The sequence below is a fragment of the Genypterus blacodes genome, unplaced genomic scaffold (assembly GCF_046128005.1).
Source record: "Genypterus blacodes isolate CSIRO-AG114 ecotype Tasmania unplaced genomic scaffold, CSIRO-AGI_Gbla_v1 ptg000029l_1, whole genome shotgun sequence".
NCBI lineage: Eukaryota > Metazoa > Chordata > Actinopteri > Ophidiiformes > Ophidiidae > Genypterus > Genypterus blacodes.
Window position 1 is genome coordinate 3,554,137 of NW_027466842.1, and position 22,263 is coordinate 3,576,399.

The window sequence follows — 22,263 nt, forward strand, 5'->3', positions numbered from 1 at the left end:
CCAATCAGCTGCAGTCCGGAGGGAGTCCATCCCTTTGCGCTCCCACCCACCACCTTCCCTACCCCCGTCTGCAGCATTCTCCGGGCCTTAATGGGCCTTGTAGTGCTTCTGAAACGAGCTGGCATCTTCTGAGGAGTGCTCCTACCTCCAGAGAGCACACCACACGGAGGTGGAGTCAATTTGTATTCACCCATAATTCCCTGGGCCTTAATCACTCTGATTTTCCCCCCATTATCAGTTAATGGATAGTTCCCGCAGAGAGACGAGAGAAGTAAACCCACCTACTGTTTACAGGCCTGAAGCTCTCTACTCTGCTACCATCCACAATCCCCATAGTGGGTTGTGGATACAGCAGCGGGTCTGCTGAAAAACCAAATCTTCCCCGTTTATTAACATGCAACTCCAACGTCAGGCCGGATAATATCTGACAGATGGTGCAGTCGGAGTTAAAGCTGCGTTTTTGCGAGTGGCAAACAGAGTCTGAGCAGGTAGAATCTTGGCATTAGCGTGACCTATTAGTTTTACTGGCGGTTTTATCTGTGTTTTAGCACAAACAACCCTTTGCTACCTACTAAATATTCTCATTTTGTTCCCCCACTTGTTTACTCATTACTCTTGGTAAAGAAGTGTCTTGATTGATGTCCTTAATATCATTTGTTAGAGTGTGCTGCTTTGGCGACACAAGCGGCATGGGTGTCTTTAAGAGCGAGCTTAAGAGAGCCGTTGACTTTGCCCCAGAGACGAGTGTAAATCTAGGTATCAGACTTTTCTGTTACAAAGCCAAATGCTAGAAGTGATCCTGAACTCCCCTCCGATTCCAGCTGCTCCTCCGCAGAGTAGTTTAAATAGAGTGAGGGGCAGCGGAAGAAGCTGAGGGAGAGTTTTTAATTAGGCAATACCCTGCGTCATACTTAACTACACTACCGTTATCGGGGAAGTTTCTCCGTCTTCCGTTGCCGCAGTCTCCCGTTTTTCAGGCAGCAAAGCAACCTCACACACACAGGGGCGAGCGGCAAACGCAAACATTTCACTATGCCGCATCTGTATCATTGCAACACCAAGAGTTTACTAAACTATGAAAGCCGGAGCTGCGAGCCGGAGCGTCCCAAACAACCTTCAACAGCGCGTGAACTTCAGCTCAGATAAAGAAAAAAAAAAAAGTAAACAGCGAGGAGAAATAAAGACCATTCTTTTTTAGAGTAGTTCCCCCACCCTCTCTCTCTCCTTCTCCCACCCTGTCCTCCACATGGGAGAGATATTAGGCGTTTGTGTTTTAAGGAGCTGTGAAATACATAAACCATGAGCCACAGGAACGCGAGGCCCTGTGGATATGCAGATTGGCTTACTTTGCTGGTGTCAGGGATGCTTAGAGGGAGCAGGCACAGGAGCAGTTCTCATCTGAAGAATTTTCTTAGGAGTGCACAGGGACAGGGTGGTGGCAGTGGAGAACACTCAAGAGAGTCAGAAAACAGAGCGGGAGGAGGGAGAGAAGGAGAGAGAGCGATGAGGATAGAGAGAGGAGAGAGAGAGAGCTGACGGTCCCCTGTGGCCCTGTAACTATATCCAGAGTCTGCTCGGCGCATGGAGAGGAGGGGCTCCGTCGTGGGGCTTTGTGCTGATTGGGCGAGCCGCAAGTGAAGGGTTAGGGGAGAGGAGAGGGGGGAGGGATGGTGGCGACAGGAAGTGACCTCAGTCCGGAGCGAGCGAGTTGTTGACTTCCTCTCCCTTGGCTCTCGCCGAGTAAAAAAGGCTGCCAGCCCGACTCGAGGGCCGTTGCCACCCCCCACCCCACCCCACACACACTCACACACACACACACACCCGGCCCCGTGTGAGCCACAGACGTGACACAATCAAACCTCTCACGCTCTCTTACTGTCCACTTCTGTATTCATCCAGAGTTGCAGCTGTACTTGTTACTCTCTCTCTCTACATTTTGTTTGCCGACTAATTTGCATCACATTTTCAAATTCAGGGCCGCATAAAGACTTTTGATGGATCTTATCTCACTCTGGTCCCCTGACTGGTAATTGTTTTTATTGTTTAATTCAAAAGAAGTTACATTATTTTATTCAAGAATCTCTACAATTGAAGATAATGGTTGTTAGTAGAATCGGATGAATAAGCTTTTATCTCCAGCTTTGGGGATTTTCATCACTAATGCATTAACATGTACACAATGCATGAATATTTCAACACTCACACAATGATTACTTTTACTTTGAATACCTGATTACATTTAACCACTGGTGCTAATTTACTCTTACTTAAGTAGGGAAACTCTTAACTTAACAAAGCACCCACCTGCATTAGGAAAACATACAGTATTCATGTCCTCGTGCCATTTTCCCTTGATGCACCTGCACACTCACGCACACACACGCACACACACACACACACACACATGCAGCACATGCACGCACAAGGTCAGACAGGCAGGTGCAGAGTTAGCTGCATAATGAAGCAGGCCGGGTCTCCAAAGGGACACTGCTATGCACCAGGGTCAAACGAGGGCTGCACATATGGTCCAGGAGGCAGAGCGGTGAACTCTGCAGCGCGCTTGACCTTTTCGTGCACACACCCTCACACACATTCACACATAAGCACGGTGAATGGTGATCAAAGAGGACGGTGATCAAACTATCTGCTTGTACGCCTGCGTGCCACCCTCACCCCCCCCCTCTCTCCCCCCTCAACACACACACTCTCTTCCTCCCAGATGTCTGCTGCTACACTCAGACACTCGTCTCGTCTGTCAGAAAGGGAATGCGTGATTGCAGAACACATCGTCATCTCTTTTTACATCAAAAATACATGAAAATCCGTTTGATCGGCCATTTGTCTAAGCCAGACGGTCACGCAGGGATATACGTCTGCCTGTAGCCTGTAAACATGGCCGTGCGTGATTCACTGCACTTGTGCCATGTGGTTATGTTATTAGGGGAAAGACAGTAAAAGAACATGTGGAAATATACCAGACTGAAACGTATACACTCCCTCTGTTTCTGTTGGCACTGCAGGAGATTTTCCCTTCCCCTTCTCCTCCCAAGGGGGTCGCTGGGTTACAGTTGTCACTCTCACTCAGTCTCGGCCCATAGGTGCCGAAACTGATACTCGTTTCTTTCCATTGCTTCTTACTTTGAGCTGTAGGGCAATTAGTTCATAAGAAAATGGACCCGGCGTTATAAAGTATAGATATGATTGTGTATGTGTACGCGTGTTAAGCAGAATCTATGAGGGCGTAGCAAGTACAGGGGGAGATCGGGACAAACCTCAGATGAGTCCCCGGTGTGTCCGCCCCACCCCACGTCCCTCTCAGCGGCTGATCTAATGTCCGGCCTGGCAGCGGTTTGATAGAGCGCCGGTCCAACCCCCCGTGGCAGAGTGCACAGGTCTTTTATTGATGGGCTGGAAGACGGGCAGTTCTCTGGAAGTCTGAGTCAGCGGATCACGGTGCTGCAAACGAGCGCACAGGTTCACACAGGCTGAGCGGCACTTCTTGAAGCCACCGCGTCTGGGGGAAAGTCTGAACGCAGAGATCGACGTGTGGGGAATTCTAATGCCGAGCCGATAAACTGAGATTTCTGTTTTGCTCTTGTCATAAGTGCCATCTCGCTTTATTAAAAATGTTGACATGTGAACATGTGTTATTGTAAAGGAGAGCAGTTCTGACAGCTTTGACAGGGCCGCATGTATATTTAAGAGCTGATGAGTTGATTTGGTGATATTGAAGGAAGGCTGCAGAAACTTTTCACTTTTTTTCCATTTCGTCCTTGAATGCACCGAAACGAGGCTGTGTTGTGACGCTTGATTTGTTTTAATTTATATTCTGCAAAAGGGAATATACCATTTTTAAGTCCCACTGTTTGCTTCATTTATAGCTTTTCTTCACATCTCCGTTAATTTGCCTACAGTATAAACAAGCGGTAAATCATTTTTGTGTCTGAGGTAATCACAGACGTCGTTCACCGTTCGCCGAAGTGTAAGACCCTGTCTGGGCGATTAGGACCCCTGCTGATCCATCCAATTTATGCCTGATGGGAGCAGATCACATGTAATGCTATTTCCTGTCTGCATCATGAAAATCACAGGCAGGAGTCTTTGCCACAAATTTGTCCAAGTTGAAATTTCGCATTGGGGGTAAAAAAAAAAAGAAAGATGACAAAAAGGAATAAAGGAGAGAGCGAGACCTTTGATGCTTCTCTGCCATCCGTGCTCTGATTTCCCTCTTCTGAATTTCCGTCTGCTTTTGTTATTTCTTCTCCGGCAGAGGAAGGACTGAACCATGAATGCAAGCTCTGCAGTCAGTCGTTCGACTCACCGGCGAAGCTTCAATGCCACCTGATTGAGCACAGCTTCGAGGGCATGGGTGGAACCTTCAAGTGTCCCGTCTGCTTTACAGGTATGTATATATGTGTGCGTGTCTGTGTGTGGTGTGTGTGTGTGTGTGTGCACGTGCTTGCTTTTCAGGGACACACCTCTTGCGAATCCACATCTTTACATTCCAAAGCTATCTTCTGCGTTTGTGTGAGAAAGCAAAATGGGTTTCTAAATGAGTCGGAAAAGGTCAAGCAAGCGGGCCAGAGCCGTTTGCTGCATGCGGCTTTTTTATTTAGTCAAATTGCCTCCAAATCAAGGCCAAAGAAGTGTCATGAGGTGAGGGGGGGGACGAGGGGGGGGAGGAAGGAGTGCCGGGGGGGGGGGGGGTGCGAGTTGAGGAGAGAGGAGGATGGAGGAGTGGGGGGGGAAGAAAAGAAGATGTGCTAATTGTGGATGGCACTGGTGCTGATAGCTGTAATGATCTCATCTGTCTCTGTGCGTGGAGGTGGAAGGACCGGACTCCTCCTGAGAGGATAGCGCCCTCCTTCAGTGTCAACAGGGTTAACTATCTCTATAATGAAATCTGCAAAGTCGTTAACTTCAGCTCTTCACTCTTTCTCCCTCCTCAGCTCTTTACTCTTCCTCGCACTTTTTTTCGAGGGGGTCTTTCGCCGTCATTCGCCTTCGCCTCATTTTTTTGTCCCGCCTCCCCCCCCCCCCCCCTTCCCCACGTGTCTCCGGTCCACTTGATACATCAATTAACATCATTAGTTCCGCGACGCATTTCACTCCATATTCTCTTTCTCTTTCGTTATCTCTTCATCTACCTCACATCCACGCTCCGCATTCATTTGTATCCCCTCTCTCTCTCTCTCTCTCTCTCTCCCTCTCTCTCTCTCTCTCTCTCTCTCTCTCTCTCTATCTCTCTCTCTCTCTCTCTCTCTCTCTCTCTCTTTCTCCCTCTCTCTCTCTCTCTCCCCTCCTTCCTGGCTCCATTTCTTCTGGCGTTGCTGTTTTGGCCTTATCTCTTTTTTCGCACAGGCCCTATTGATATATCTCCACCCCACGCCTCCTCCCGCTACCTCACAGGGGTCCGGGCATTTAATATACAGAGCATGCCTCCTTCATCTGAGCCTTCATTTTCTACCGCCAGCTTTGACAGACAGGTCCCCCCCTCTCCCTCCGCGTCCATATCGATCACGGCGCATGAGAGCGAGAGAGACAGAGAGAGGGAGAGAGAGAGAGTGAGGGATGCTGGGAGGGAGCGGGGGGAGGGAGAGTACACCCTCAGGACAGTGGTCGCAGAGCAGACAGACAGATGGGCGAATAGAGCGGCGGTGGGGAAGGCAGAGCTGAGGACGCTCTGAAAGGCCTCCCTCTGTTGGGGATGCAGGGGACAGGCAGAGCTGAGCCAGAGAGCTCAGAGGAGGAGGACGGATTGAGAGATTGCCTAACAGCTGTCCTTGAATATATTTCCTCACATTGAGTTTGGCATGATGGGGAGAACGGACGCACCCAAAAAATCTATGTGTGCGCAGTGTGTATTGATTTGTAGATATATGCAATCCTCATATTATGTATTGATAGATTTGGGATTTGACAGAGCTGCTTACATGTAATTAATCATACCAGAATCTAAATTTGCTGTTTAGTTTCAGCAAACACTCACTCACTCACTCAACCGGATGTGTAATAGATAATTTAATACGGTTCCCTTTTAACTGCATTACTTTGGATGAGATACTGCTGATTAATTATTGCACCTCCTAATCTGAAGTACTCGAATTACCAATTTAAAGGCAATCATAATTTCAGACATAATGAGAGCGAACGTAAAAGCAAAATTGTGATTAAAGCAGGTGGCGGAGGCGATAACACGGCTTTGGTTGTTGAGTCTCGCCTAATTTGCGATGTTATTTCAGGTTTTTAAAGATCTAACCCCTCCTCTCCCGCTCGATGCCCATGTGTTGGTTTGATCCACCCTCCGTGACCCAAAACGCAGAGGGAGGCAGGGAACGATTGTCATTCTTTGACATACCTGATTATCCTCAATCCCACCAGAGGGAGTGGAGGGAGGACAAATCATTCCGGGGAAATAGACTGGGGGAAAAAGTGTGGGGAAGAGTGAGTCACAGACGGAAGATGAGGGGAAGACAAAATAGAGGAGAAAAGGAGACAAAACTTAGGAGGAAGCCGAGGAAGCGCAACTGGCAAGTTTGGGGTGTGAGATGAAAGGAGGGAGGAGGAGGAGGAAAAGAGAAGTGCGTAGGGGAGGGAGGGTAAATGGAGAGAGGTCCATAAGCCCCTGGATGATGAGAGAGAGGCTGACTCTCCCAGGACAGATTTGACAGGTTTCAGAAGTGGGGGAGCCTGCAGCTAGAAGTGTCTGCCTGCACCCTTAGGAGCGCTGCTGAGGGCTGGTGTGGAAATTGTGATTGGGAATATGTACTTAAGACAAACAAAACAGAAGAAAGTGTGCCTGATGAAAGTGGTGCGTGTGTCTGTGTGTCTCTCTCTCTCTGTGTGAGTGTGTGTGTGTGTGCTTTTTCTTTTACTCATGTCACCCCCATGCAGTTAAAAACTTGACAAACTACACAAGATCTCCGCAGTATGACACAAACCATAGCTTAATTAGTTTTGTGAGATAGTTCTCCCCTGCATTCTGCCAGTGCACCGTATTAGGATTGTACCATTTTACACACATACACATCCGACACAGCCGTCGTTTTAACTCTGAAAAACAAAGACGGTAATTGTTATTTACCCGAAACTCCAATTCAGCTCCGCACAAATGACTTGTTTGTTTTCCCTCTGAACGCTCGGATCGGCGTCGGCATTGTGAACTCTCGGATTAACCAGAAACAAAACACATGTAGGCTTGGCGAATAAATAAATGAAAAAGGAGAAAAAGGGGTGGCGGGAGGGGTTAGGGGGGCTGGCCGGTGGAGAAAGAGGAAAAAAAAAAGGATAAACTTTTTTTTTTCTCTCTCTCTCCCCTGCACAAACAGCTTAGTATTGGTGCAGTGCAGCCTGCAGAGAGCACCACCCTGCCAAAATAAAGATGAGCTGGGGCCTGTAGTAAAGGAGACGTCTGCCACGGGCGGCCCCTGAGATCTAATCAGAGGGCTTAATATCCCCCACAGCGAGGAGACCTTGGCCCCTCAGCCCCCTCAGCCCTGACACCCCTGACGCCCCAACCCGGCTCAGCGCTCTCCGCTCGGCTCCGGCTACCATAGCCAACAAACTCCACAAAGTTCTCCCTCCCTCCTCTCCTCTCCCTCCCTCCCTCCCTCCCTCCTTCCCTCCCTCTCTTGCTCACTCTCAGCAGGGAGAACCACAATGGCCAGCCACTGATCCTGTTTGGATGTGGTTTTGGATTATTCTTCTCTCTGTCCTTAGTTTAACTCTTGTAAAAAAAAGAAATGGAAAAAAACAACCTCTGTGACGCCTCTGAATGTGACTCGTGTTACGCCGTCCTCCTTATGTTGCCCTTGTCAGTCTCTTTATCTTTATTACATGTTGCATCCTCAATAACAATAACCCAAATCATTAAGCGACCTGGACACATTAGCCCCCAATCACATTAAATGCCCAATCTAAGCACATTTTGTCCACACTTAGCTTCGAGCTCTCTTTGTCCTATGAGCTATAAATCGGTGCCATTAAATTCATACCTGATAAGAACGCGCCTCTTATTAGCACTGGGTCAGATAGACATGCGAGGAGAGAATCAGCTAACTTGACATCTCAGTTTTGTTTAGGCCTATTGTACAGTATTTGAAGGCCCCCCAAGTCTCAAATCCATTTTTATTTTTGCTGTATTGACTTTTTCCTCCTCTAGCCAAAGACATAATGAAGGCTTCCCGCAGCTGCTGTGACCTGCTTCTGTACAGTATATGCAGACAAAACACAGCTAAAGAAAAAAAACAATTGTTTATCAGCGTATTTTTACTTTCCGGGCATGTATTCCCCACCAAGAAAATTGTCATCATTTTCCAAACATAACCATGCATTACACCCGACGCCCTAACCTTGAGCGAGCCATGTTTTGTAACAAACTGCACAGCGATCTATCTGTGATTATGTTTATCCTCATCTTGCTGTGGTCATTAGTTTCAGAAATGGACCATGGAGTTGTTGTTTGTTCATTAGAGGAGGTTTGTTCATTTCTGGTTAACATGCTGCCGCGTTCCAGAGACAGCTGTCACCCAGGCATTAGCAGTCTGAGAGCGGAGCCGCAGTGTGACGCCTCTCTGCATCTAAACTTTTATTTCCCGCGGTCAGGATTGTGGCGAGCATCCATTCCGCACTCATATACACACACACACACACGAAAAAAAAAGGCGGCGCGTCTCAGGTGTACGTGGCTCAATAATTAATATCTGCTCTCCCAGGTGTGCTTAAAATTGGAACACTGTAATGTCGCTGAACTCCCTTGTGTACCGCGAGGGCTGCAGCGACCCTGGTGACATCGCCAACAGACGCCTCACCTTATGTGACTGTGCCGCCTCTCCCTCCTCTCCCTCTCTTGGTTGCCCACGGTCGCGCGCACCTTAGAAGAAAAGTTATTTTTGAGCTGTAAGGAATTCTAATGAAGCCCCCACATGCTAACTTTTTTCCGGAGCATCCAGCAGACCTTTGAGATTAGACAGCCATCCTTAAAGCACAAGGGTCCTGGATAACAAACGGCATGTTTGAAGTGCTCCTTAGAGACACACACACATGCACACACACGCACACACACGTACAACTCTGAGACATTTTGAACCGCACTCCAACACACGCATCGCATCCCACTTAGCGTTCCAACGTGGACTATGGCTTAATTAAAGCACAAAATGTATGTTATGTGTTTTAAGTGCCAGCAGCGAGATGTGTGTTTGTATGATCATGAATGTACTCTGAGTCTGCATGAATAAATAGTGCAACACCATGAATATTTATATCGTCAATATAATTAGCGATGTAGACTAATGGAGGCCATGTTTTGCTCTTGAAGCCATGCCATTTTTGTGGTTGTTTATTTTCTGGCTTGTTGTCCCCACAGTGGCGCTAAATAAAGAGCATCATTATTCCCCAAACCATTATGCATTCACTCACTGTAGTGCCGCGGATATGACCGGGCCTCACTTCACTCTCAACATCTAAATTGTTCTCTCGTTTTAGTTTTTTTTGCAATTATTCAATATATCTCATAACTGTTTTTTTGTCCGTTTGATTTATCGCACATTAATTTGTGTTGTAATTAAGTCGTTTTCTCGCCGTTTGACACGCTCTGCAGTTATGATGTCGGCTTTGTTGCGGTAACGTGAGCGAGACCTTTCTCTAATCGAGCTAAATCCACAATAAGAGCTGTGAAATGAAAAGTTTTCGATCCTGTTGTGACTCTGTCCTTGTGTCCCCTTCCTGTGTCCCCTCTCTCAGTGTTTGTCCAGGCCAATAAGCTCCAGCAGCATATCTTCTCCGCCCACGGTCAGGAGGATAAGATCTACGACTGCTCGCAGTGCCCGCAGAAGTTCTTCTTCCAGACAGAGTTACAGGTGAGCCTCGGAACTACCAGCAGAAATAAAAATCGCCCGTCTCTAATCAACACACACGCCAGCAGCTTAACAAACACCCAACACTCCGAGATTCGACGATCCCTCCCATTCCCCCGGTCGGGATAAAAGACTCAGAAGGAATTATTACAGTCCGTTTTCCAAAACTCATTTGTGATGTGCAGATATGATTTGATTTGCTTATTAGGCCAGCAGAGCACTAAAATATCTGGAATTAGAGGATTAGCGGAATGTTCGTTTTTGAGGAGGTAATTACATACAGTGCAGAGGCAAAAACAGCGTTGAGTCAATATGCCTGCATCTCCCCTCCTAATCACAGAGGAGGCCTCGTGGCTAAATATGAGCTTTGTCCTGTGGGAGACCGTATCTGCCCTTCAACAAAGTTAGCAGTTGGACTTATGAACTCGCGACGTTAGAGAGATAATCCATTTTCTAGCAATCTCTTCCTCGGCTCCTTGGAGAACCTGAAAAAATGAAACAGACCTTATTATATTAGATCAGTATGGTGGTGTTTTCAAGCAGCAGTGTTGTGTTTGGGGGATTCTGCACTGTACACATGGCACATTTCTCATATCCAGATTCTTTTCTATTACCTTTTGAATCCCAATCATTAAAACGTGAAGAGCGTCTAACTCGCGCGTTCAATCTAATCCGGTCGTCGTAAATGTTTCTTTCCAAATATTCCAAGCAGAAACACGACGCGAAACTGGGATTAGAAGCACATCGGCGTTCCTTCGCTTCGAGCCAGAAGCGTCTGGGGCTCGGCTTCCTATTGACCAGCAATGATTTTCATATTGAGATTCAGCTTGTAAACACACAGGCGTGCGTCTGCCAGAAGGAAGGTGAATGTGGTCATTATCTATTGGTCATTCAGCACCGCAGCCATGAATAAAACAAGGCTCCATCCAGCATCATACAACTCCAACACGGAGAAGAAGGTTATTCGCAAACCTTCTTCTTCCCCGCCCTGCCAACACGGAGATTTTTTTCCATTCGATCCAAGGCTTTCTATTTATCAGATTTTAATCTCTCATTGGCAGTAGTGTTCTGTATATAGTCGGGGTGAGTGCAGATACCTGTAAACAATCTCAAATAACCTAGGGATGTTTTCCGTCTTCCATGGCTTGACATTTTTGGGAATGAAGTGATCTCCACTTCCCCGAGGTGCTTTTTAAGGCGTGATTACATTGTCTTACGACGCGTACGAGGAGACAAGAGCAAGAACATGAAAGACCTATGGCACTTTGTTGTGAAACAGGGGGTTATGAAAGGGAAGCACAGATTGAGCTTGGGGGATCAGGTGATCATTATGCTCACTCTGTGTCATGCAAGGCGCTCCCAAGTGAGTCTACGCACTCAGACGCAAGCATGGCGCATAGAGACACACACACACAGACATTGTGCGCATTCAAATACAGCAATAAGACTGCAGAGCTGATTGACGCTGTGATCAGTTTGAAGGTTTTGCTACTTTCTTTCCCAGATCCGTCTTTATTTTGAGACGTAGCCCCTATTCTCCTAACTTCCCCCCTTTTCCTCTGGAAGTGTTGCGTATACGTCATCCATAGTTAAAGCGTTGGACTAACAGAGCAAGTTGGACTCTGGGTTTTAGTTGTTTGTTTGCAGTTGTCTTTTCCCCACGTAGCACACTTCAAAATGTCTCGCTGACACGGGCCAGTCGTTTGTCAGTCCGTCTGAAGTGGAGCTGTCTTCCAGCAGCGAGGAAAGAGGGAGCTCTGTCTCTTTACCAGGTCTGGAGTTTGGACTTTCTCCCTATTTCTCCCTGACACTCTGGCCCGCTCTCCGGCTGTCCGGGCTCCTCATCTCTCCGAGTAGTCGGAGGGGTCAAAGGGCCAGTGCAAGCTGGGAGAAGGAGCGGCGAGAGGGAGAGCTGCCACGGCAGGTAAAGGGAAGCAGGAACGATATTTTATTAATTTGCTGCTGAGATCCTGAAACAGACCAAAGGCTGTGACAGGTATCCAGTGCACCGTCTCCACATCCTCCCCCACTGCCTCCCCCCGTGAACTCTACCCTGCGAGGGGCGAGCCAATTTTCGCCAGCCTGTCGAGATGGATGATGGGAGAGCATCCGTCTAATCAGCCCTCCCAGGACCCCCCGCCCAGCCGCCCCCCTCAGACCAGCCAGATTGACTGACTCCTGGGCCTGTGTGCCCCAGAATCCAGATTCCAAAGGAGAATAATCTCTCTCTCTCTCTCTTTCTCGTTCTCTCCCTCCCTCATTCCTCTGTCTTTCACAGACAAAATAAGCACTCAGATGAATAGACCACCATTGCCTCCAAACTCTCAGGAGGACTCCGCTCCATCGTCACAGACACACACACACACACACATTCTCCACCCAGTGTATTCCCCTCCCTCACCCCATTAAAATATGGAGCAAAGTCTAGATATTTCATGAGGTGCTGATGGGGAGGGCAAGCAGTTCAGTATTTGTGCTAACAGGGATGGCTGTGCGGCGCTCTCACTGACCCCCAGCTACTGCCCAGCCTTTGAGCAACGAGGACTCCTACCGTATCCTCTTACCCAAATAAGATCCACTGTCCTCTCATTTTAAAGGCAGCCTCTCCTCCCTCGTTCCCCGATGTGGGAAAAAAAAAGCCCCTGGGTTGTAACAAAGGCCACGGTGCAATGTGAAACTTGATAATAAACTTGGCTCCCTTTCTCCCTCTGCGTTGGCTCCGGATACAGTCGCTTTTCACATCGCAGAAGGAGCCGTCGACAATGCTGCTCGGCTGGATTAATTAGCCAGATTCATTAACTGATGGATGCACAGCATTAGCCACAGCTTAAATCTGACATTTCAGAGAGTGCGACTCATTGGCAGAAGAAGCGCGCTCGTTTTTAAGGCGTCGTACCGGAGGGGCGCAGCTGGACGCCTCTCCCTCCCAACCATCCCAAACCCCTCCGAAGACAATTCCGAAGTGAGATTGAAGTCGCACAACAGCGAGGATGACATTTTCTACACCGGGCTCCCCGGTTCCTTTTAAGCCGGCCCGTCATTTATCCGCTCCGTCCTCCGATTTCATTACCATTCTTTGGGAGTGACACGTTGATTGTAAGTCATGTGTTAAGTCGTGGCGCGATCAACGCAGGAGTGGAAGGACTGGGGGTACTGTATGACTTCTCCCTCTCCTCAGACGCCCGCAGGACACGTACCTTAATTGGAGTATCTTTTAAAAGGATTCCTTCAAAGACAATCCAAAGCTACCCCGGCCTTAATGAGTGCTGAAAGTGACAAGAGCACGTCTGCATCATGTTCTACTTCCCCACACAAATGAGATTCTCCTCTCCCCGTGTGATAGCCATTATTGCCAAGCTGTGACCAATTCCACTGTTTTAATTAAGCATATTTATAGGCGGCACGGTCACCGGGTCAGTGTAAACAGCTACGCATGTCATAATGTCTGTCTAAGACGGGAAATTGGCGGAGACGGTGAGAGGGATGGACAGCAGGAGAGGAGGAGAGGAGGAGGGAAGGGAGAGCCAAGAGGAGCAGGAGGAAATAAGTAGTAATAAGTGGAAGGTGTTGGTGAAATTCAACCGAAAAATGTGTTTAGCCTCTCCTATAATGTAAAATTAATTCATTGAATATACAAACAACAAGCCTAAAGTTGATTCTGGATGGCCACTTCCCCTTTTCTAGCTTTTTTTCATTAACCTCCTGAGACCCTGTGTCCTCATATGTGGACACATTTTTCCTTCCCTCCAGCTTAACTTAAACCTGTTAAAGCTGTTGTCTGGACATTATTCACTGCCCCCTATTGGTATAAATTCGGCTTTCGGTCTCTACAAAACACAGCAGACAGGGAGAAATGTGTCATACTCTTTGTGTTCATGATCACACGCTTTACTTTTACTTTACTTATTAGGTCCCACTAATCCAAAACAAGCAAGGAGAAATTAAAAATGCATACACAATGACTGTCTTTGTCTCAGGAGGTTCAATCTTTACCATGTTAAGAACCAAAGCAGAGTTCTTTCTGTCATGAATTTCATAACATGCCCTCAAAAATGCCCTAAATGCCCCACGTCCCTAACGTGTCACACAAAAGCAAAGCTTCATTTGTCGGGGGCCCCTAAGTGGCTCTCAAACATCTCGGCTTTCTCTGAATATCTCGATCTGCCAAGTGTGACAGCTCCTCGCGCTTCTGAAAGTTGTATCTTGGTTTTTTTTCCCTTCTCCCTTTTATATGACAACTTGTTTTCGTCTTCATCACCCCAGGTGCTCAGAATTCTGTCACCATTTGAAAAAAGTTGCGGCGCAAAAATGAAAGAATGAATTAAAAGACAGCAGCTCGCGAGGCGCCATCGTTAATATTTAAGGTTATTTATAATTATGTACAAACAACACTCAGTACTGTAAATGGGACATAAACACCCTTGGATGACTGACGATGTATCACAATAGTGGTGTTCTAGTTTTGTAGGTAGATCAGAATTAGACAGCATAGCAAACCTAATGATCCTAAGAGGATATTGTGTTTCTCAGTGTGTGTGAATGTGTGCGTGTGTGTGCGTGAGTGTGAATACGTGTTTGCGTATACATCTGTGTGCAGGCTGTATGTATTTGTCTTTGTCTCTGTCTCTCCAAGGGTCTGATGTGTGCATGCAAACACATTGTCTGGAGGGAGACATGACAAAAACTCCCAGAAGCCTTTGAGCTGTTCTTTTTTTTTCCTCCTTCTTCTTCTTCTTCTTCTTCTTCCTGCGTTTGCACCACTGGGGAAAGTTAAATCCAAACAAAGAAGAGACGCTTGGTGCGTCAAATCCATCACAGGATCTCTCCCTCACAAACGTCTTCTTTACTTTTTCTGCTTGACTTTTCAACAACTTTGATAAACGGCCTCATCAGCACTTCTCGGGATTTTCACTACACGTTTAATTTGCTGTCTGCGGTGATTTGACTTTCAAGTGTCACTTATATTGTCCAATAAAGACACTGTTGGCACAATCATTTACTCCTCAAATTTCAATTTCACACGTTTGACCGCCGCAATTAAACTTGATAGGCCCACTAAATATGTGTGCCTATAATATTCTGACTCACGCTTCCATTCGGTGGGAAAACATGAGAGCGCAGTTTGGCTCTCGGTTTGTCGCCACTCGTCTGATTGAGAGAGAGAGAGACAGAGAGAGAGAGAGAGAGAGAGAGACGAGCACGGAAATGCAGGAGGAGGAAGATTTAGTCTTCAAAATCTCTGCGTTTGCGAAGTGGCATATCTCGCAGCAAGCCAACGAGCGAGGGTGGGGAGGGTGGGAGGGTGGGAGGGAGGGAGGGGAGGGGAGGGGAGGGTGGGACAGCGCTGTGCAGCATCCCCTAGTCAAAGTCTGTCCCCGACTGAAGTGGTTAAATGTGAGAGTAATTGTGTTTTGTTTCTGGGACTGACATGTGGAACCCCATGGACCCCATCTCCCTCCCAGTGACAGGCAGAGATCCTCCCCCCTCGCTCTGTCTAATTAGAGGATGTAGCCCAGGGCTCATGTCCCAGGAAGACCCATCCCCCTCCCAAGATGGCTCCCCTAAGAAAGCCCTTAATTGGGTTCTTTAGTCATAGTCTTCATTTTAGCTGGAAAGGCATCTGTGTGTTGCTATCACCTCAGAATACAGTTTGTATCGCTCTCTTGTGTTTTTTCCCTCCTCTCCCTTCTCTCTCTCCGCGGCCCTCTCTTGCTATTGCTTTCCCTCTCTCTCTCCCCGTCTCCCACTCTCTCCTCACTTAATGAGGCCCCATAATAACACAGCAGTTGTGCAGTTGTTTTGCTACCTCAGTCAAACAGCAGGATCACTGCATAGTGTGTTTCTAGTACCATTCACTTGTCTACTTAGACAGGGTAATGAGTATCATTTGGAGCTACAAAGCACCAGCCCACGAAAAGGGTGGTCCGTCATCTCTAGTTACACCTCAGAAGTATCTGGTCGGGGTAGTTAGACGTCTAATCAAAGCATTTCAAGTATTATGGATTTATTTATTTTCTTTCTTTCAGTTTTTTTTTCATACAATGAGATCGAAACGCAAAACGATACACACGAAAGGAATCTGACATCCGTTGTTATTGTCAGCGCCCGCCCTGTAGCTGTGTGACCACTGCTCCCCGGGCACCTTACTTCAAACAAGACAGTCTGTTACCAAGGAGACCAGGCCGGGTTGTGGCACAACAGCGTTCGGGGGGTCAAACCTCCCCCATGGCCCTGATAAGTGTTGACTGTGGAGAATGCCAACCTCGCCGAATTATTTATTTATTTGATTGCGTTCTTCATTGGCTGAACTGGCCAGCAGTGAGCTTGGCCCCGGGGTCATGAGCGGGGAAGGATTACTCCCTTAGTGGACTGGTCAACAGAAGGGAATGCACGGAGGGACGGCTGAGTCAATACGCTGGACCGAGTTCAAGGCGCCATTAAAGATCCAGGGCTGAATGCAACTCTCTCCCCATTCCTCCCCTTAGAGCCGGTTTTTGGAAGTTTGTTGCCAATTGGAGATGAAGCGAAATTCACTGATTGAATTCGTCCGTCATTCCGTCTTTTCCTTTCCCTTTTTTTTTGGAGCGTTTAAAGTCACCCAGCAGGAAGATGTCGGGCTCTTTGTTTTAGCATCGTTTGATGACGTCCTCCTCTGCGTTAATTAAATTCCTGAGTGATGAGTACGGGTGTGCGTGGGTCTCAGATGGTTTTGCGCGCGTTCCCCGTGCTCCAGATGCAGCTCCAGACTTACTGTAAGACAGACGCACACGGTAAAGAGAGAATCTCTGCACGCGGTGATAAGACTTTTAATCAGAAGTGGCTTGGAAGGAGGCGCGTCTCCCTCCTTCCTGTAAATGTTTGACTGTATGCGAAGAGAGTCTAAGGCACTTTGGCTATAGGCGATATGAACATTCAAAGTAAAACGTCTCTTTGTTGTGTAATCCTCTCTTTACCGTAGAATAAGTAACACTGAATGGAATGTCATTACTGTTGGAAGCGTTACAGGCTTGAAAAATGTCTCTTTATAATTATAAGACTATATTTATAAGACTGTAAATTATTTTATTGCATTCTGTTATATCTCCATTAACAGAGGATGCTTCTCTCACCCAAACACATTCATTAGTTTAAGTTTAAAAAGTTGTGTACACATTAGAAATGAACCAAAACATATACAAAACACATGACCTCATACTTGTATCACTCAAACTTACTCGCCTGCCTTCCGGATGGAGATTTCTCTTTATTAACCCTTTTTTGATCCACCAGAAACACACTAATTTCCAGCTCATAAATAAGGCTTGATTAACTATAATATAATATCTAAAGCTGCATATCTTATCCAACATGAGCAGGAATAACGTTCCAGTCAGTGGGAGAGTACATTTTCCATTATTGCAGCTTAACTGCAGCATTTTCAGCTGTATTACTTAAAAGCATATTAATGACTCTTGCATTGTTTACGCTTGTTCGTGGAGTGTAGGTTCATACACTAACACTGATGGTGGTGGTCACCTCTCTGCATGCAGCGCCTTCAACCTCAGATCAGGCCGGTTTTACACTGCGTCAAAAGTGGTTCTTGCTCGATCGTCTCTCTAACCGCTCGATAAACCCCTCGGTTTCATTTTACATGCTGGATACCACCAAGCGGAAGTATAGACACAACCTAATTAACATGTCCTCTGCAGGTATTAGCATAATGCTAATCAAACATGGTTAGTGTTGCAATTAAGCTTTGTGTCTCCTCCCTGTGATGTCGGACATTGTGGAGATTGCCTTTTAATACGGCGGCATCAGATGAAAGGAGGATGTGTGTGTGCTTGCGCGTGTGTGTTAGTCCACTGGCCTTCCTCTGCTGCAGGGCTGATGTAAGAGATGCACCTCTGTTGCCTCACTTGAGACCGGGTGCTATCGATGGAGACCAGAGGAATGGGAAACAACATAAAGAATGATTAGTTAATAAATCAACTCCCCCAGCTTAGTTGCACTTTAGCGCTCTCTTCTATCTGCCGCCCTGCCTCCCCTTCTTCTTCCTCTCTCCCTCTCTGCTGCAGCATTAAATTCCTTAGACATGTTGCACCTGTTTGCATGGGTACACAAGACCCCTGCCGGGTGTTCTCCCTCCTCTTCCACCACCCCTGAGGGCGTTGCAGCAGGGTGATGTAATCAGATGAAAGTCGCGGCAGAGCGATGGCACAGAGCCGGCGAAAAAAGAATAGGAGAGGAGGAAGAGGCTCGCTGGGAGCCAGTGCAGCCTGTCTTCATAAAGGAGGAGAGGGTGCGCATTATTGATCAGAGCAAAATTTAATTTAGTGGGGAATTGACTGCTATGGTTTACCTGAACACTGCTGGTAACCGGGCCCTGCAGCAGGCCTGTGTGACCAGCAGGTGGTTGAAAGGATCGAGGAGGAGATTAAGGGTTGGATGGAAGGGAAGGAAATGGATGATAAGCGGAATGGCAGAGGGTTCAGGGCAGCAGAATGGCGCTGAGAGGCTGAGTTAGAGACGAGAGCTAAAAAGGTTTAATGGAGGGCATCTAATCCTAAATTGCTGTAATTCTGGAAAAATGTGACACAATCTGTGACATCCTCCTGGCTGGGATGGTGGCAAGGACGGAGCAAATACGTTTCGAGCCCCGGAATCGCCTTTTGTTTCGCAAGTTTTGAATAGTGAGCGTTGTTTTGTTTGTGATCTGGAGTTCGCAGAGGTTGCGTGTATTCGCTGTCTGTGTGTGTGTGGCACCTTTTACTGCCAGCTTTAAATTAACCAGCCCAGACCTGCAGAAAACTGGTGCAGAGATACTTGGAAGAACCTGACAAGAATGAAGATGGGGAGAATGAATTTCCACACACACACTCGCAGAGTTTAGAACTCCTCGGCGGAGTTCGCTATCCATAGAGATAAAGGTATCAGTTTCATTTTCTTTTAATGTTTCCCCCCCTCTATCCCTCTATTTCCCTTTAGTCTGCATGGCTGCCACAGCCACTGAAGTCGTTTAACTCCGTCCTTGAGAAAGCCCTCAGCGAGAAAACTCCTGGCATGTTTAAGGAAAAGGTAGAATGCAGTGTGTGTCAGACAGAGCTGGGACATGCAGAGGGGGGGAGCCGTTCCCCAGAGGGGTTATTTTCCCCTCTAATAGCTGTTACGAGCCCTACATTATATCCAAGGAGCTACATTCCTTTGGGGTCCATACTCACACACACATACACACACACACACACACACACATACACACCTAGACGTACTGGCACACTTGCACAAAAGCAGTGCACACTCAGGTGAACACACATTCTCTCTCACTCTCTCTCTCCCTCTCTGTGTTTCTCTCTCTTTCACATACACACACACCCACACAAAGCGAGAGAGAGAGGGAGAGGTACACACACCGAGTCCTAGCTGCTTTGCTCTCCCTGTGTCAATATCCTGCCATTTGAAGTCACGTACTGCAGGGGCTTCTGGGAGTCGCCGAGGAGCCAGGCTGACGGGTAATGGGCCGCATTCATTAATAAGGTTGCCGTGCTCCTGTCCCTCCTCGGCAACGCCAAGGATGTCTTCACCGGGGGGGTTGGGGGGGCGGAGGGGGATGCAGGCGGGTAGGGGGTTGGTGGAGTGTAAGGAGGAGGTGGAGGAGGATGGGGTGGGGGGAGAGGAGAGGAGAGGAGAGAGTGTCCCACAGGGAGTCTCCTCCCAGACTCACTTAAAGGAGCTTTATTTCAGCAGAAAGGAGAGAGGGAAAGAGGAAGCGGAGGAGCATTCTGGGGCAGCCTCTCTAAAAAAAAGGGAAAAAAAAGGGAGAGTGGGGGCCCAGGCGAGCCACGCTAACCCTTACAAGGGGTCACACTGCTGCTCCCCCGTCAAACAGCTTATTACCCCACCTGTCGGGAAGTAATCGCCCTCGCTGAAAGCAAAGCTGTCGAGGTGTTTAAACGCTTTATATGGGAGGCACCTGAAAGGGTAAAGGAGTGAATGCAAGGAAGGCGGGGAGGGACGGAGGGATGGATGGAGAGGGAGGGGGGTGTGGTTGTCCTGCGAGAACTGAAGGTGACTGCTTCTGTAAATCTGTAAATCTTTCATACGTCATATTTGAAAAAGTAGCTGAGCAGCAGCAAGGAAGTTATCTTAAATGGTTTAAAACTCAATTATGTACATACTGTATGTGTGTGTGTGTGTGTGTGTGTGGGTGGGTGGGTGCATGCATGATGAGCCTGTGACAGGTGTGTCTAGTCCATGCCAGTTAAACGAGTCCAAGGCCGTGTTTTAAACAGAGCGCAGCAAGTGGGGCATGTAGTTTGCATTAAAGGGATTAGCAGTCACTTCAAAAGATGACCTGGATTCAGCCCACCAGGGACACCAGTTACACACCCCCCTGGTCCACACTCCCTTTAAAGAACCTGGCACAGCTGCCCCACTACAACCACTCTCAATGGTCTCTGTGTGTGTGTGTGTGTGCGTGCATGTGTGTGTGTGTGTGTGCATACATTTGGGAGATAGAGCAAACCTAAGTGATATCGTCAATTGGTAACTCAGCCGTACTGTTGGAATGATGAGCCTCTACATGCACTGAAGTCTTTCTTAACTTTTTTTTCTGTAGCTTATTCAATACGTGTAGGCGCTGAGAAAACACACCAATGCTGATAATCTTCCATCAGGTGTATCAGGGTTTGTTTCCATGGCCACAGTCATTGATCTTAGATGTAGTATGACGGAGGAATGGGACGTTATCTGTCAGTGCTCTTGTGTCTTTGTCTCAAGCCAGGATTTAACTGTGCTTAATCCCAAACGCTATTGATCCACACACAGATTTGACCACCGTGCAGGTTAGTTGGACTGAGATAATGCACGACTGATAACGACATACAAATACCAGCATAGTCAAGAGACGGCGCTTGTCAATCACGATATTTTAAGGTAACTCGCAAAAAGCGTCGGCGTGGACGTTCAACAACGCCCCGGTGTCCATTTTGCAGAACAGAAGGTATCGAATGAAAGGAATGCTTTGTTTCTGATCATAATGTTTCCCGTGTTTCTCTTTGTGTCTTTCGCAGAACCACACGTTGACTCAGCACAGCAGCTAACGTGGCAAAGATCAGCGCCGTGGCCGGGAACGAGCATCACGTGGTGCGGCAAATAATGTCTGACCGCCAATTACCGTCAGTGCAGTTTCCCGCTGACTCTCTTGCACTGAACTTTTGATTCAGTTACACCACAAGGAACCGTGTCACAATGACAGAGAGAGAGAGAGAAAGAGAGAGAAAAAAAAAGATTAAAAAAAAGAAAAGAAGAAAGGGGAAAAGATCATAAATGAACCCTCTCCGTTCTTTATAACAGTTATTTCAAAATAAAGAAAAAGCCAATATGTTTGTATATAGAATTCTTCATGTGTTGCTTAACTACAGCTATATTACAGTCTTATACAGTATTTGCCAATGTACAGTTCAAATATATGTCCAAAAAAAGAAGAGGAGGGGAAAAAAAATCAATGCCGTTGTCAATCAGACCAGATGGGACTCCAACAGTTGTGTTTAAAGGAGAAACAGGGTGCCACTGAGAGTGTAGCAATCTGGAGGAAGTGTTGTCAAGAGGACCATCTTCTGATGAGCTCCACTCTCGCTGCGCAGCATGTCACTCCTGCATCCTGACCTGGTAGTCCATTATTACGGCGGCGTTTAACGCTTGATTTCGTCAACAACAAAGAAAAAAACAAACACACACACACACACACACACACACACACACACACACACGGGCCGAGATCATGCCTGCATGTCCGTCGTAACATGGCTGCCAGAGGACCAGCTGAGAACAGTGGCGCGACTAATCTGCGCTAAACCGACGCGCCGGAGTAAAGAGGGAGAGAGAGGGAGGGAGGGAGGGGGCGGGGGGGGGGGGACGAAAAAAAACAACAGATAACAGAAAAACAGGACAGGATGCTGATATATGCAAACGCAGTGACACAGATTTGGAAAAGGCTAGATACCACAGCTCCTCTGGTTGGCTCGTGAACAGAGGCGTGAAGCTCCCATGTGGCTCTCAGAGCATGGGGGGGTGAGGGGGAGGGGGGGGGGGGGGGGGGGATCTCCAGCCCACTGACTCAACCTGTACAATTCTGTTGTTAATGTTTACTGCTCGCTGAAGCCTGGAGATTACTGGATTCTCTTTTTGTTTTGTTTTTTTTATGTTTGGTTATCTCTTCATATTTGTTTTTTTGCAAACGGGAGGGGGGGAGTGAATCCGTTTGGATTTTCGAGGGTTATGACCGATTCTCGTCCGTCTCGGGGGTTTACTAGTTTTGAAAAACTGGATCCCCGGCTCTCCTGGAGAGTGCCCGCACGCTCCTCTTCTATTTTCTGCATTGCTCTGCTCAAGCTGGAAGCCATTGTGGCTTCATACGAAACTTCTTTAAACC

General features: G+C 47.5%; 1 protein-coding gene across 3 annotated transcripts in view; it reads left to right on the forward strand.

Annotated features, from left to right (window-relative positions):
* Nucleotides 1–21,904, forward strand: part of LOC142994328 (zinc finger protein 521-like) — an 88,506-nt gene extending 66,602 nt beyond the window's left edge. For all 3 annotated transcript variants that reach the window (XM_076145111.1, XM_076145108.1, XM_076145110.1), the window contains exons 6-8: nucleotides 4,271–4,402; nucleotides 9,745–9,860; nucleotides 20,903–21,904. In XM_076145111.1, coding sequence (XP_076001226.1) covers nucleotides 4,271–4,402; nucleotides 9,745–9,860; nucleotides 20,903–20,932 — 278 coding nt within the window. In that variant the 3' untranslated portion in view covers nucleotides 20,933–21,904. The remainder of the gene's footprint in view (nucleotides 1–4,270; nucleotides 4,403–9,744; nucleotides 9,861–20,902) is intronic.
* The last annotated feature ends 359 nt before the right edge of the window (nucleotides 21,905–22,263 follow it).